Source organism: Balearica regulorum, chromosome 22 (genome assembly GCF_011004875.1).
Source record: "Balearica regulorum gibbericeps isolate bBalReg1 chromosome 22, bBalReg1.pri, whole genome shotgun sequence".
In the NCBI taxonomy this organism is placed as follows: domain Eukaryota; kingdom Metazoa; phylum Chordata; class Aves; order Gruiformes; family Gruidae; genus Balearica; species Balearica regulorum.
This window is the reverse complement of record NC_046205.1, coordinates 4,092,359-4,108,617: the sequence shown is the minus strand read 5'-3', so window position 1 is coordinate 4,108,617 and position 16,259 is coordinate 4,092,359. Positions and strand designations below refer to the sequence as shown.

At 60.2% G+C, this 16,259-nt stretch overlaps 1 protein-coding gene across 1 annotated transcript; it reads right to left on the bottom strand.

The window, feature by feature from the left end:
* Nucleotides 1-3,146: 3,146 nt before the first annotated feature.
* Nucleotides 3,147-15,971, bottom strand: LIN28A (lin-28 RNA binding posttranscriptional regulator A). The gene is made up of 4 exons (XM_075774020.1): nt 15,642-15,971; nt 14,672-14,850; nt 4,515-4,699; nt 3,147-3,360 (listed from the first exon to the last, which is right to left on the bottom strand). The coding sequence occupies exons 1-4, from the start codon at nt 15,670-15,672 to the stop codon at nt 3,147-3,149; spliced, it is 609 nt and encodes a 202-aa protein (XP_075630135.1). The 5' UTR covers nt 15,673-15,971.
* Between the last annotated feature and the right edge of the window lie 288 nt (nt 15,972-16,259).

Genomic DNA, 16,259 nt, shown 5'->3' with positions numbered 1-16,259 from the left:
CACACAGAGTTGCAAGGCAGAGTACACAGAGAAGATCCTGTCTCCCTGGTCCATAACCTATTAGATGCTTTGGCTATTTTTTTTTCCTTTTTTTTTTTTCCCTCTTACTTTTGTAAACAATAATCAAGGAGAATACTGAGAGAAAATGGAAAGATTTACAGAGGTATTTACACACACTAGACATCTAGCAGAAAAAAATCACCAAACCATCAAACCAGGGGGTGAGAAGGGAAAGGTCCTACACGATTCTTGAAGACAGATACAAGAATTAGGGGGGGCAGCAGTTTCCCTGGCACAACCGAGGTGCCAGGGGAAGGCCAACAGCCCTCTGCAACGTGGCAGCAGAACTGAGGCCCAGGCTTAGACGCGCAGCCCGGTGCGCTCTATTGCATTTACCCCGTTCAGACAAAAGCGGTTTTCCTGAAGTAGTTTTGTATAGATCCCATTGCTAGTCAAGAACTAAAAGTCCTTCCCCCCGCACCCTCCCGAAAAGAAACCACCACCTCACCACAAAAACTACCGGAGGGGGGGGCAGGCAAACAGCCGGGGAGCTGCACTCTGTCCCCCTCTGTGCCTGTGTGACCCTCAGAGGGGTCACTGGGCTCCAGCAGCCTCAGCAAGACCCCCCCCCAGGGACAGAGTAGCTGCTCCCCGTCTGTTCCGGCCTCGCTCTACATCTAAACCTATCGCTACCTAACAAACAGCAGAAACCATGCCCACGTCCTGACACGCCAGCACAGTGAGATGCCTTCCCTGGGAAGGCTCCAGCCAGCCCCCGGGCTGCAAAGTGGAGTGTTAATGCCCCAAAATCAGGGATCCAGAGTTTCCCTCGAAACCAGGGATCCAGAGGAGTTTCCCTTGGCCACCATGAACCAGCATTTGGGGATAGCCAGGAAAGGAGAAGAAAGATGGAGCAGTTGCACCTCCCTTGGATTTGGGTGCACCTTGGCACCAAGTCCCTGATCCCAGGATGTCACGGGCAGCCAGCCAGCCCTTTGCTCGAGGGCAGGTTAGGGCAGGGGATCAAGGATAACCCTCCGTCTCCCAACAACCTCCCTGGCCGCTGTCAGCTCTTACCATGTCCCCCTGAACGGGCTGGGACCCCTATCCTGGCTTTTTGACTCCCCCCAACCACATGGCACCAGCCTGCTGGGAGCCTGTGCGACATCCCAACCCGTGGGCAATGGGAGGACTCGGGCACAGGGCGGACTGGAACATTCCCATCAGGATGACGGGGAGGGGACATGTGAATGTAAACAGGAGAGAGAAATGGAGGACAGTCCGCAAAAGCCACCAGGCTGGGAGAAAATCTGGAGTTGGGGAGCCGACACAGGCTCTAGCAGCTGTTCCCTGCCCCGTGGCACTGCCTGGCTTCTCCGTCCCTGCACACAAATCTACAGACCCAAATTCCTCCTCAGTCCAGTGGGGAAGGGAAAGAGACTCTATTAAAATACAGTTAAAAAGAAAACAAGCCCCAAACATATTAAAAAAAAAAACAACCCACAACAGAAAAGCTTGGCAACACGTCAGTCCACCTAGCGAACATCCAGTGAGGTAGATCTACACTTCCAATGCAAACTTCATCACGTCTTTGTGCTGTTAGAAAAAACCCTCCTCTCTGTCCAGCACTGGGCTACAGAGGCATTTTATCCCTGAGATTGCTCGAATACCTGAGAATAAGTTGCAGGAATTATGTCCTTTCTCTCTTTTTTTTTTTTTCTCTTAAAGATTAAAATATACAAAAATACAAAACCAGAATATTTATATTAAAAAAAAAAACAAAAAAACAAAAAAAACCAACCCCAAAACAAAGACGACAAACAAACCCAAAGATACGTCATTCACGCACGTCCTAGTGCAGGTTTCACTTGGCATTGGCTTCGGCACGGATGGAGGGGCTGCCCCGGGACAAGGGCCGTCCACTGGGGCCAATAAATAAAGGCAAGACTTGGGGGGGCCAGCGGGGAGGGAGGACAGCAGCCCCTAACGACCTGGGACACCCTTTTCCTCTGCCCCTGGGGAGGCTGAGCCCAGGAGCCATCGGTTTCTGGAGCTTGGGATGGGCAGAAGGAGCAGAGGCAAGTTTTTGTCCTGTGGGGGTTTGATCCAGAGCCCGTGGGGAGAGCCAGGATGTCTGGATCAAGCCACGGTTGGATCTGCATGAGCCCCGGGTGGGCTGCATACACAGCCTCCGAGGAAAACGCTGCCAGCAACATCCCTGGGAGCTGGCTCTGCCCCATGTCTGGTGCCCAAGACTTAACAGAGTATTGCCACGCTGTGAAGCCCTCCCGCTCCCTGGCTCTGCATTTTGGAGGCGGGGAGAAGCCTTAGAGGGGAAGAGCTGGCTGCATAAAACACCTTGTGCTCTCGGGGCTGGCACTTGGAAGGCTTGGGGTGGGTGGGGGGGGAAAGTGTTTTTCTTTTGACCTGATCTCCTCCAAGCCCACAAGCAGGTGGCGAGCGTTAGCCCAGCCACGAGAAACACGCCATTTCCTTCCAGACCGAGCCCAAATCTGGGCTCCGCTGCTTTCAGCAATGGGACGACCACAGAAAAAAAACTTGCAAATCCTCGCACCGACCTGCAAGTGAGAAGCCACGAGGAGCAGATGGACCCATGGGGCCGGCCCATGGGCATCTTCCCGGTGCTCTGCAGCCAGCCTTCCCCCCTCGCCCTCCCTCCTTGGGGCAGAGAGGGACGGGGCAGGCGTAGGAGCGGGTCCCCCACAGCTCACCCAGGCTGTGCTGGAGCCTGTTTGAAGCTCAGGAGAACATGGAGCCGTGAGCTCTTCCCTGAGATGTTGCTTCTCTGCTCCTCCTCCCAGAGACACTACTGCCTGGCTTCGTTTAGGAAAAGAATAAAGATTAATCAAATATGGTGGGGCTTTTTTTTAGCTGGATGAGGTGTGTTAGGTGCTGCCTCCCCCTATTTTTGGAACGAGCCATCCCGATTAAAGCAGGGCTTTCCCCAGGCTGGGAGCAGGGGGGAAAAGGTCCATGCAGGGACACCAGGCCCCCGCCGTTAGCACTGCCATCTTCCCTCCCCAGTCCTTCACCCTGCCCTCCCTCCTCCAAGCCCCCACAACTGCCCGTTGCCTTGCCGAAGCCTTTTCATCCCGATGGAAGCCCCCCCTTCCTGCCACCCGCCATCATTCCCGCGTTTCGGGGAGGAGGGCCGAGCTGTGCATGTCCTCCTCCTCTCGGAAGTAGGCAGGCTTTCCCTGGGAGCTGGGGGACTGCTGTGCTTTCGCGGGGCAGTTGGCGACCATGTGGCTGATGCTCTGGCAGAAGTGGCATTTCTTGGGCTGCGGCGGGAGCTTGCACTCTTTGGCATGGTGGTCCAGCCCGCCGCAGTTGTAGCATCTGCGGAGGTGGGGGGGGTGGGGGGAGTGAGGAGAAAGATTCGAGAAGAAATTAAACGAGGTGGGAAGCTGCCATGGCAGTGACTGGGACCCACCTGGCTTTGCAGACAGACCTGGGCTTAAAATGGCCTGGCCACTGAGGGGATGTGGGGTCGGCTTTTTGGGGGTGGGTGGTGGTGCTGGGTTTGGTCCCTGCAGAGCCCCAGCTCCAGCACGGCCAGTTTGGCTCAGTGGTGCTGCTGGTACCCAGGAGATGGCAGCAAACCCCCGCACCGAAACCAAGCGCTCAGGGACAAAAATCAGGGTCGTCGGGGGCTGCCACCCCTCTGGCTCCTGCATCTACAGACCCTGCACCCAGGGTTACGCACTATGGACCAAAAGGCTGTGGCAGAGCAGGAAAAGGCTCTTGGACGACTGACAGCCCCAGCCGGGAGAAGGGTTGCAGGGACTGTGGCCATTGGTGTGGGGACAACCTCAAACGTGGCTTCTCTCACGGCTGTACCCTTGCAGCACTCGTCCCCTCAGGTGCCACCTTCACACCAGAGTGGTGTGGGCAGAGGGAGCGTCCCCTGCATCCATCTAGGATCCTGCATCCTTCTAGGACAGCCACAACACTTTTCTCTTTCCTTTTCCTTCCCAATTCCTTTCTGACCAATTTTAAAACCCACTTGCGAGAACATCCAGGTGGGGCAGGCAGCATCCACAGGGAAAGCTGGGATGCGGCATCCCTGGGCAGCCAGGATGGAGAGGATGGGAGAAGAGAGGGGGGATGAAGGGCTGGCCAGAAGCTTGCCCCAGGGCTCCAAGCCTCACCATGGGAGATGCTGCCAGGACGTCCGGCCATTTCCTTCCCACAAGGAAGGGTTTCTCTTCAAGAAAATTACCCCTGCCCAGCGCGGCTCCCCCAGACGAGGGGAGCGGCCGCCCGGGGTGTCCCTGACCTCTGCCCTTTTGCTGCTGGTTTGCTGCCCTTTCCCCACCAAGCTGCATCTGCCACTCATTAACCGCCGAAGGAAACCGCTTTCCCAGAGGAAGGGTCGCTGCCCGCCCCACCGGACCCGAGCCCGTCCCCATGCCGCAGGCAGGGTGCTGGGCGGCTCCTGGTGCCCGCAGGGCTCAGACCCTGCCCTGGATCAGGCCCCAGCCGCTCCTTACCGGTCTCCTTTCGATCTGCGTTTCTGGAGGCTCTTGCCCTTGGGTCTCCTTTCGCTGCCGATGCAGAAGACGCCCCCCGGGCCGGTCACCCGGATGGACTCCAAACCTTTGGATGATTTCTTGAAGGTGAACTCGACAGCTTCGCCCTCCTTCAGGCTGCGGAAACCCTCCATGTGGAGTTTGCTCTGGGGGGGGGGGGGGGGGGGGCGGGGGGCAGAAGGAAAGGACGGGGGTCAGCACCAAGCCGGGGTGTTTGCTGGGCACACGACAAGCCCCAGCCCAGCAAACGCCTCCCGTGGCACCGGAGCTGCCAACGTCCCCTGTACCTGCTCCTTGTGAGGGGCCTGAGCTCAGCCGGGCACCTTCATCTCCCCAAAATCTCTGGAGCCCGATTTGATAAAACAGAGCCCCCGGTGAGCTGAGGCGCCTGGTTGAGTGGGACTCACTGGTTTGGCAAGAGAGGGCCAGCAGAGTCAGCTCTGCCCTGAATTTCAGCATTTTCTGGAAAATGCTGGCTCTCAGTGCTGCGAAACAGTCCCCTTCTCCCACCCAGCCCCACCCGGGGGAGCGAGAGCTGCCCCGGCACCTCCTGACACCCTGTGCTGGGGATGCTCGCAGGGACATCCTAAACATCATTTTAAAAAAGCAAAAGGATCTCGAGGCTTTGCACAGGCACGTGCAACCCCGCTCGTGGCAGGATCTGCAGCAAGGCCAGGAGGCTGGAAGCTGGCACTGCTGGTCCTGAGTCCCTGCACTGCAGCTCACCTCAGTTCAAGCCCTATAAATGTCCCCAATAATTAATTAAGAGGCCGTTTGGCCCTGGATTGTCACTGCTGGAAGCATCTCCTGTCCCTCCCAGGATTACCACATCAGTCATCACTGTGCAATCAGACTTGGGAGTTCAGACCCAGGCTGGGGAGGGGGGTTGTGAGATGATAGAAAAATCCACTCCATTTCCATGAGCTCCATCCATTTTAGCAGAAAAAAAATCATTAAGGAGCCGAACCGGGCAATGCAGCTGACATGTCTTGTCCCCCGTGCCAGCAAGCGCTGCCACGAGCAACGCTGCCTGCTCTGCCAGAGGACCGCTGCATCCCAGGCAGCGATTCCAGCGGGGCTTTCGCTTGACTTCATTAGCGGAGCCCAAACGAGCGTGAGCAAGGAGTTAAGGGGGATATGCTGGCAGAGGGAGGAGCAGCTCCAGCGGGCTGGGGATTCCCGGCAGAGCCGGCGCCAACGCCTGCGCGGCTGCAGCAGGACTCTGCATTTATGAATGGAGCATCTCCCCCATTCATGGCCGAGCGAGTTCCCGTCACGTGGGCTGCGGCCGCCCATTCTTCCCGCACCAAGCCTCCGTGCACACGCTGCCCGGGGATGGGCAGGCATGGTCGGTTCCCATCTTCGACCCCAACTCTCATCAGGACCCACATGGAAACATCCCACATAAAAGCATCTCTGCTTTTAGGAGAGGAGGAGATGGAGCTGTTGGGTTTTAGGAGTGAATTTGTTTCAGCAGGGTCTCGCAGGACCTGCGTGTGTCCATGGGCATACACGAGAAGTGGGAACGTGGCAGAGCTCGAGGAACAACCCTCAAGGCCCCTTTTTCTGCTGCTTTTCCACCCCTTCTGTGCCCTGGGGCCCGGGTGGGCCAGGTCACCCGGACCCACCTGGTCCATTCATCTGCTGGGACGGGGTCCAGGGCGGTCTGGGTGGGATCGCCAGAAACCTTCATTTTCTGACCTACTCCTGGACCCAAAAGGAAGAGCCAAACCACGAGCTACAAGGTCCCCAATGACAAGGAGGACGCGACAGGGTCTCAGCAGCAACCTCTGCCCATCCAGGGCTGACCTGAGCAGTCCCATCATCACCTACCACTGGCAAGCACCCTGCCACGCTCAGCGCAAGGGCCAGACACTGCTCCCCAACCCCAGCTTGGCTTTCCCCAAGCGCTGAGTATCACCAGGAGGGTGCTGAGCATTGCCCAAGCAGAAGCTCTGTGTCCAAAGCAACTGCCAGCACAGCACAGGAGGTGCCCGGCTCGGCTTTGGCACCTCAGGGTCGGCCACCAACCCTGCCCCATCCCCAGCGTGCTGCCCCACCAGTCCCCTCAAATCCCCGTGCAAGGCAGTTTGGGTGACGGGGGCTGCCACAGATGGAGAATTTGCCCCACTCCAGCAGCAGCCACAGCATTTTGGGGGCAAGGAGGAGCCGAGCATCACTCCGTGGCAGCTCCAGAGGCTGGGGGACGAGAGCCAGAGATCCTTATCGGGGGTGTTTACAGCCCCAGCCTGGCCAGCTGTGTTTACACTGCGGAGATGAAAACTCCCAGGCGCTCAGCCCCAAGCTTTGGGACAAAGCCGAGCCATGGCAGGGGGGACCCCGGCATACAGGCTGGGCTCTCCCCCCCTCCCCCAGCTCAGCCCATGCCTTGGACACCATCACCCATGGGCAGTGCCGGGGGTCCAGCTCGTTCCCCCCCCCTCCCCGAGCCATCCGTTCCCCCCCATTTCAAGGAAGAGGAGGGCTGGGGCAGAAGCTGCTGCAACATGACGGGGGAAGCGATTTATTTTCCAGGAGCGGGTGAGGATGACAACCGCCTCCCCGGCCCCCTCCGCCAAAAGGCCAAAGGAAACGCCCTCTCCCCGGGGAAGGAGGGGGGGACAGTGGCCGGGGCGCCCCAGCTCTCCCCCCGCTGCAGCCTTTTGATGTGAGCTGCAGAGTGGCTGGTGGTCCCTACGCATCCCCCCTGCCCCCTTCCCAAAACACACACATTGCTGGCATTCCTCTGTTATCAGATAGGTAATCAAACTGCAGCCCATTGAATTAGCTGCATACCTCCTGCATCTGAAAGGAAGGGGCCCAGAGCCCCTGTCCCACACCACACACAAAGCCGGAGCCTTCCCAGGCCTCCACACACACACCCCCCCCCCAAAAAAATAAAGAGAGGAAGGGGGGGATTGGAGCAAGCCGGGGATGCTGGGGATGAGGGGGAGCGCAGGGGAGGGCCAGGGCCGGGAGCCACCGGCCAGCGAGAACAAAGGGCCGGCGGCGGCCGCACTCCCGCTGCCCAAATTCCAGGAGTTCCAGGCCACGGCGGGGGGAGGAAGGGTGGCCGGCATGGCCGTGGCCCCTCTGACCCCCTGCGGCCCCTCCGCGCATCAGCCCCACGCCCAACTGGCCCGCTGCGGGAGAGCCGGGTCTCGCCCATTGGGTGCTGGGGTTTTGGGATGTGGGTCCCACGGCTGAGCTGAGGGTTCCATCTTGGGGGGATGGTTTTGGTACGGGGGGTGCAGGATGACCCTGGGCTTGGATCGCAAAGCATTGCCATCCTCATAATAAAACTGCTTTAAAGCATATCCTAGAGCAAGGCTTGCACTTGTTATCATTAGGGTCCAGAGTTAACCGGTGGGACAAGGATCAGCAGCAGAGGTGCTGCCACTTCACCCCCCTCTGCAGCCCCCTGGGTACCCCCTCACTGGGCGATGCCACGGGCAGGACCTCTCTGCCTTTCCACCCATCCTGCACCCCAGCAGCTCCGCAATTATTTACGGCGGACAAAGACGCAGCACGCGAGCGGCCGAGCACTGCCCACCGTCCCCTCGGCACTGGGTGCCCCCCACACTCGCGCCTTCCCCACCTGCACGTGGGTGCCTTCATCCCTCCTCTTCCTCCCACCCAGCAAATCCCTCACCGCAGATCCCAGCATTAGACCTGTTTCCCCACCCGGAGGGGTGACACCATGGAACACCCCAAATCCAGCCACTGCTCCCCAAACCACCAGGCTCCGGTTCACCCCCACCCTGCCGGACCCTGGAGGGGCTCGGCCGGCCCCGGGGTCACCATTGTCCCTGCGGCCTCCCCAGTGCGACACAAGGGGACGTTTATTCCCAGCCAGCCCCGGCCACTCAATCAAACCATCTTTGTGTCCGGAGGGGCCTGGGGCGGAGCGGCCGCTGCACCTCGCCTCTCACCAGCGCGGGAGCGTTGCAGCCGTTTAAACTCAAATCCCTTGGAAAACAAGCCGGGTTGGGACGCTGGGTTAAGAGTGGCTGCGGAAACGTGAGTGGCAGCGCTGAGCTGTGCCAAGGGTATGGCCAGGCCATGCCCAAAGTGTTTTGGGCAGCCCGACCCCACTGCAGCCAACGCCCGTGCCTCAGTTTCCCCCACTCCAGAGAAGGGAAGCAGCCCGCAGGGGCCAGGGAAGATGGGACCCCCCGGCAGGTCCTGGCATTGGGCGCAGGGATTGCTGAGCCCCCAGGGAGGTCACTGCGCCCCACCTTTGCCCGCAGGCTGGGGGTAACCCAACTACGGTCGCCTCTGCTCAGCCTGCACCCATAACGGTGCTCAGGGCACCCTGGCCACCGTGCTGCCCCATTTGCCTCTGTCCCCCAGAGCTGCAGCGTCCCTGTCCCCCCCCAGATCCCTCGTTCTGTGCCAGCCAGACCCACGCTGCTGCGGTCGATGCAGCAGCCAGCCTGACCGGGGTGCAGGGTGGCCGGCAGAGCCTCGCGCGTCCCAGCCGCCTTCGCCCCACCACAGCCCGTCCCAAGGGGGATTCCCATCCCTGGGGGAGCAGCCCCAGCCCTCAGCCACCCCCGGCCCCGCAGCGCTCAGGCTTGGTGCAGCCGGTGCAGACCAGCCCTTTCTTCGACTCCTGCACCAGGAATAAGCCGGTGTGCGGGGGCTAACACTCGCCCAGTTTGGGCTGACCCGTGCCCCAGCCTGGGCTGGCCCATCAGCGATTCCTGCGCGGCCGACATCGGTCCGGCTCCACCAGCCACCGAGCGATGCCATCGCAATCCCGCTGGGACCGGGCAGCCTCAGCCCAGCTCCCAGCCCTGTTCCGGCAGCGCAGGTCTCCCCTCAGCTGGGCACCGCCTGACACCAAGCAGCCCCCAAAGCAGATTTCGGCAGGGTCAGACCCTGCCAAGTCGGAGCGGTGACTCAAGCCCCCGTGCCGCAGCTCAGCACCCCACCGCCAGCAGGAAAACGTCCCTTCGCCTTCACGGCCGGCGCCTGGATCCGTCCCCGAGCAAAGCCCTTCCCTCTCCCAAGCACGCAGCGGTGCCGGCAGCTCGAGCACCGGCGGACTGCGCTGCTGCTATTTTCAGGCTCGTGCACGTACGGCTCGGAGCAGGAATCGCCCCGTGGTCCCTTCCTGCGGCTCAGCCCCTGTGCAAGCAGCCAGCGGGTGCTGCTCGGGAAAGAGGGTCCTCCCTCAGCTCCGGGGGCTCGGTGCGGAGATAAAGATGGTGATGCCTATGGGAACCCATGGGGAGAGCACAGGGGGTTTAACAAAATATTACCAGGGCTTTCCGGTCTCTCCCTACTGTCATCTAAAGCAACATCCCCAAGGATTTTTTTTCCCCCCAATTCAAGTAAAACCAAAATAAAGCCACTTCCCTGCCAAAGTAACTACGCTTGCTCTTAATTTTCCACCATAAGCCAGCAAAATGAAATGCTAGATGCTAATTCTGGTGAAAAAAGTATCCACCAAGGAGTTTAATACCTCAGCTACCTGCCCTGAATCCACACCTTCAGCTCCTTCAGTTGTATTTTCCCCACCCTGAGGGTGCCAAACCCTCCCGTGCTTCCCAGGGTGCAGCTAATTGGGATCAGCGGCCGCATATTAATTTCATACTCCCCTATTAAAGCAAGGGCACGGCCAGGAGCAGCAGCAGCACACCTTCCATCAGTGATTTTTGGCTTCATCCCACTTATTCTTAGGACCAAGTAAACGAGGAAAAAGAAATGCTGGAGCTGGCGGTGGCAGGGACAGGGGCTTGCCAAGCCAGCGGCTCCATCCCAGCCCTCCTCCCGGGCTTTAACGGGAGCAATCCCATTCATTTGGGCCATTTTATCTGGGAGAGACCATTTAAGGGTGTTTTCTCTCCCTGCCCCTCACCCTGGGGCTGAGAAGGGGGAGCTGGGGGGAAGGGATGTGCCTGCAGCCATCAGTTAATCTTTAGACAGAGACAGGAGGCTTTTTTTGTGTGCATCTTGAGGGAGTTTCAGGGGTGGAATAAAGCCGCTCTCTTTCACTATTTCCCATCAGGACGTGGCGCACAAGCGGTGCGATACAATTTTATTCCAGCGGTTGTTTAAAAAATTAAAAAAAAAAAAAAAAGAAAAGGAATTTGCTACTATCCCCTCACCCCTAAGGTGGGGATGCCGACCTGTGTTTCTACACCCCAGGAGATTCCTTCCCCAGGGACACACGTAACCCTGGTGCTCCCGGGTCCTGCAGCCACCCATGCCGGTGCCTCAGGGTGCCCACCCAGCGCTCCTGGGTGACCCGGGTTGCAGAGAGCAAACACAGGAGCGATGCACATGAGAAAGCAGAAAAAGCAAGAAATTAAATACGTCCCACGCCCCTGTAGGCATCGTGGACCAAGGCACGGACTAACTCAAACTGCTGCTCTGACCAGGTTCGCCCTTCCCTTTGCCGCTACCCCGGCTCGGCAGAGATGAAATCCCCCCGACCGCTCCTGCCCTGCGCCCCAGCCCAGGGAAAGGCAGGGGGGGACCCTGCTCCCCAATGGGGAAATCCTCCCCTGTGCTCCCGCTTTTGCTCTCCTGTGTGCTCAGGAATGGAGCTGCTCCAAACATGTGCTTTTTTTTTTTTTTTTTTAAAGGCTCACATCATGCCCGCGTCTTGGCTCCGTCCCCGGCCGCACACAGGGGGACGGCACGAGCGCAGGTGGGCAACAACCCAGGTCGGCTTGGCCAAAACCCACGGCTGGGCAGCAGCCACCACCCCCGTCTGCCCCGGCCCCTGCCTGCCCGACCGTCATCCCCCCGCAACGCTCCCAGGGACAGCGGCACCCAGGGGACCGTGGGGGGGACCGTATCCCTCCCCGCCATGCCCACATGGCGCTGAGCGCTCGGACAGGGCAGGAGTGCCACATCCCAGCGGGTCTAACCTCAGGCACAGCCTTGTCCCTGCGAGGACACCGGGACCACGTCACCAAGATGCCACCGAACACTGTGGCCACAGCAGCCACGGGGTCCCAGCAATGCCCAGAAGCTCTTCTTGCCAAAATCATGAAAAAAAACCAAAAAAATCCAGCTAACATTGCTTTTATCAGTGATTTAGACCTGTCGGCTTGGAGAAACGCTGGGAGACACAGCCGATCTGTGCAGAGCAGCGGTTCCCAGGGGTCCCAGCCCCTTCCTCTCTGCTCTCAGCCGGGGCTACTGGGCCAGGTTTGGGGCCGGGCTGCAAACCCCAGCCTTGCTGGGCTGCGCTCGCTCCTCCGCCCCAGCCAGCGGCACCGAGCCCTGGGGCCATGGGGTGCCCAGATTTTCTCCTCTCCCTTTTTCCATGTTATCTTCTGCAGCAGCCCCGCACCCCTGTAAACGATGCCCAGAGTCGCGGCGCAAGCCCAGGGGCCGCATCCTCAGGGGACCACCGCAGCTTTGGGGGGCTTCCCCAGCACCAGCCCGATTTCTGCCACCTCAAGACCCCCCACCCTTTCATGGGTGCTGCTCAGCCCTTCGCCTCCCCGGGACGACCTGCTCTGCTCCTCCGTGCTTCATCCCCCACTGTCTCCTCACAGCCCCCAAATGAATCCATCTCCAGTGTCCAGGGGAGGCATTTGAACCCAAATGCCTCATTTTTAGCTCACAATGCGAGGGAAAGGCAGCCCCGAGGAGCCCTGTTAGTCTCCTGTCCTGCCGAGATTTTAATCTCTTTGTGATCAGATAAAGGGAGAGGGAGATGGAGACGCGCTCCCTGCAGAGAAGGGCCATTCAGACCTGGTTCCTGTAATAAAGTGATTTAATAGATCTAAAGAGGCCAATTCCCTTCTTTCTCCCACAATTACTTCCTGTGGGTCATCATTCACATATGTAAATGAAGAGGGGAGGGGGCTACGGGGGGCTCTGGGGTGTTAAAGCCCAATGGTTGGTTTGGGGTACTGTGTGTGGTGTGGGTGGTGGGCGCCGGGCACAGCACCCCGAGCCCAGCACCCTGAGCCCAGCACCTCCCGCCCCATCTGTATCCTTCCAAGCCAGTTCTGCCTTTTGCCCTCCCAGGCCTGACTCCCTCCCCAGGGAACAGAGTCGGCACCCGCTCTCCAGAAGCGCCTGGATGCTGGGATGGGGAGACCATCGGCAGAAGGGCCCGTTTCCCCGCAAGCCACCCGAAAGCATCGGGGCTGGGGTGGGAGCGTGAGTTTGGTCCCTCTCCGAGGAGGGCCCGGGGCTGAGCCGGTGCCAGGATGCTCCGCAGTCGGAGAGTCGCCAGCATCAGCCCCAGCTGTTTCGGTGCAGGTCAGCGGCGACTTTGTGCCGCCGGTAAGCAGGGCGGGAGGCGAAGCCTGACCTGGAGGAGAAAGACTCGACATCAGCCCAAAGCCACCTCGCTTCTGGCAACGCCAAGCCCAGCACTGGGAGCACCCTGCCCGTCGCTGCGCAGGAGAATCACACACGCACACGCTGCCTCTCTGCTACCCAAAATAACCCACTTTTACCCAGCGTTCACCCTATTTCCCGAACGCGGCAAACCCTGCACACGGGACCCCACGGCTCCCCTGGCCCTGGTAAACGGGGGATGCCGGGAGGCTGCACCTCTCCCCGGGCGGTGGGATGCTCCTGGCAGAGACACCCCAGCTAATTCTCTTTTCCTGCAGGAATGTGAGCAAGAGCAATCAGGAAACCAGACTGTCTAGGGGCAATAAACCTCGGGGAGAAGGGAGGGAAGGCGGGAGGCTTCCCCCCCCACCGGCACTGGGTCCCACCGTGCTACACTGAGATGCAAAGACCCGTTTGCTTACTCGTTGCACCATGATCTTGGGTTTTGCAGACTAATTTGGAGCCCTCGCCTGGAAACCCAGCCACGGCCTGGGACGGTAGCACCTACCAAGGCACTTTCACCGCACCGCAGCCGAAGGAAAAGGGATTTAATTCTCCCCTGGTCACCATTCACTTGCCAAGTCACTGTAGCCCTGCCTGGAGCAGCCACTGCCTCACGGGCAGGGGGTGAGAGACCCCCAGGTCCCAGGAGATGTGCACAGCCCAGGGGCTCAGTCCTGCACCCCCAGCCTGCCAGCAGACCCCAGGATGGTCTCCAGTTTGGGGGAATTTGGGCCCATGGAGAGCAGCAGCCACTGAAGCCGGCTGGTCCAGGGGCTCCCCGGAGCCAGCACCATCACGCTGCCTTGGGCTCAATCCTGGGCGGCTGCTCCCAACCATACCCACAAAACCACTCTGTTTGCTCCAGAGACGCCCGTGCCTCCCTTCCTCATGCTCACTCTGCTCCCCAACCCTGAGGGCCGCTGCTTTCCCGGGACAAGGGGGCACGGGCCACGCTCATCACACAGACCTCTTTCCATCCAAGCCGGCGCCGAGCCCCACATCTCCCTCTCAGCACTGGCTCCCATTTGGGCACCAAGCCCGTTCCCCCAACTCCTAAATGGGGTCCCCCAGCAGATCCTCCCCCACCAGCTGGGGGGTTTCAAGCAGCCACAGCCCCGAATCCACGATTTCCCTCGGCGCAGGATCACCGACACCCACGGGGCTTCCCCATTCAGCGAGGTGCGTACGGATCAAATCCAGACGCGAGACTGTCACTACCATACAGGATCCATAGGAGCACGTACGCGACCCCACGCACCTTTGTGCCAGCCGCAGCCGAAACAAGGGGCCCGGGCAGAGATACCCCCCACCCGAGGATGAGCCACCGGCTGGGGAAAGCCCAATCCTGCATCCCTGCCTGACTCAGGGCTCCCAGGATCCTTTTCCCAGGAGGAAACCAGCTCGTCCCCGGGTCCCTCCGTGGGGTGCGCAGCATCCCCGGTCCAGCACGTCCCGCAGGCACCTGCTCCCCTGGATCCGGCCCCGGGGGGCTCCCCAGGGAACCATGGTGGGAAAATGAAATCACGCGGGGATCAGCTTAACGGGCCGGTCCCCGGAGAGGAGCCCTGGGCTCCTCGGGCCGAGCGGCTCTGCCTGCCCTTCGCCACCCGCCTCGCCCCGGGGAAACGAACCCGGGGGACTCCGGCTCCCCCAAGACACCGAGCTGGGATGGGGGCAGCCACGACCTCGCGTGTAGGCGGCGTGGGAGTCCTCATCCCGCCTCACATCCTCCTTAGGGGGTGCCAGGGGCTGCACCCCCTTCCTTCCCCAGGACCCCACGCGGGATCCGGCCCCCGTACCTGGTGCACGAAGACATCGACGGGCGAGTCCAGGGTCGCGCCGCCCTTGGCGGTCATGGAGAGGAAGCCGAAGCCCATGCGGACATTGAACCACTTACAGATGCCGGAGCCGTGCAGCGGCTGGGACTCGTTCTCAGCCTTGGGCGAGTCTCCGGCCGGCTCCTCGCCCGGCTTCGCACCTGGGGAAAGACCCACGGAGCCGCTGAGCCGAGGGGCTGGGGGAGCCGAGGGTCCCCTGCCCTCCCCCCAGCCCCCCGCAGCTGGAGCCCCAAAGCTTGCTTGGGTTCCCCAGGATGGAAAAGGTAAAAAAACCTCAGAAAACCCACTCCAAACAGAGCGGTCAGCTCGGCCTCCACGTGTGCGTGGGGATCACCCCAGGAGCGGGGGGGGGAAATGAAGGCGGCTCCTGCCGGCACAACCCGGATGGTGCGTGGGGTGGGGGCCCTAAATCCGTTGTTCCCTCAAAAACGTTAAAAATGAAAAAAAAAAAAAAAGCCCCAAACAAAAAAGTCAAGTTAAAAAAAAAAAAACAACCAGAAAAAAGGGGGAAAACTCCCCCAAAATACCAACCCGAAATCCCCCTACCCCCAGCAAGCCACGCTGGGGAAAGTCTCTCCCCTACCATTAGCATCCCCCCCCTCCACTGCACAGGGACCCCCCCAACACCACCGCTCCCAAACAACCCCAGCAGCCGCCACCAGCCCCAAACTTCTGGGCTCATCCTGGGGCTGGGGGGGTAGGGAAAAAAAAAAAAAAATTAAAAAAATTCCCCCCCCCCCCCCCCCGCCCCGAACTCCCCGGAGCTGCAGCGGGGGAGCGAGGCCACGCCGGGCCCGGCCTCGCTGCTGGGGTGCAACGGGGCTGGGGGGGGCCGGGAGCTGGGGGGGCCCCTGCGCCCCCCGGCCGGGCTCTGCCGCCGTTATTAATAATCGCGGAGCCGAGGCGGGCTGCGACAATAATATAACTTAACCTGCAAACTGCTGGTTGGAAACAGACCCCATCCCGACACTCGCTTGCAAATTCCGAGTTGTGGCTGTTACCGCCTCCTCCTCCCTCCTCCTCCTCGGCCAGCTTTGAGGGTATCAGCCCAGCCAAAAAAAAAAAAAAAAAAAAAAAAAAAAAAAAAAAAAAAAAAAGGAAAAAGGAAAAAAAAAAAAAAACCTCAACAAAAACCCCAGCTTAGACCCCGCCGGGAGGGAGCCGGGAGAGGTTTGACTCCATCTTCACTCCAACAATAGGGGTGGGAGGGAGCGGGAGGGTTTTTTCAAAGGCTCCCAAATTCTCGCAGACAATAGCAGCCCCCGCCACCCCCGCCCCCCCCCCCCCCCCAACCCCCAGGACCCACCCGCGGGGCCGGGGGGCGCCGGGCCCCGCTCCGCCATCCCGCCCCCACGTGATCCTAATTAACACCCCCCCGGTAATAGCGACACATTCCGGGAGGGATTTTGGGGGGGGGGGGTGGGTTGACCCCCCACACACTTAGGGGCGAGGCCACCTGTCAAGGGAAGACGTGACCCCCGGGGGGGGGGGTGAGGAGGTGGGACCCCCAAGGACCGAGAGGAGTTTCCACGTCGTTTACTCCGCGCCC

What these genes read in the sequence shown, in the direction of transcription:
- LIN28A (XM_075774020.1), bottom strand. Translation starts at nt 15,672, where the DNA reads ATGGGGTCTGTTTCCAACCAGCAGTTTGCAG. An exon ending in TCGATGTCTTCGTGCACCAG is followed by an intron (nt 4,700 to 14,671) that starts GTACGGGGGCCG and finishes CCCCCCCCCCAG; the next exon opens with AGCAAACTCCACATGGAGGG. An exon ending in CGCAGATCGAAAGGAGACCG is followed by an intron (nt 3,361 to 4,514) that starts GTAAGGAGCGGC and finishes CCACCTCCGCAG; the next exon opens with ATGCTACAACTGCGGCGGGC.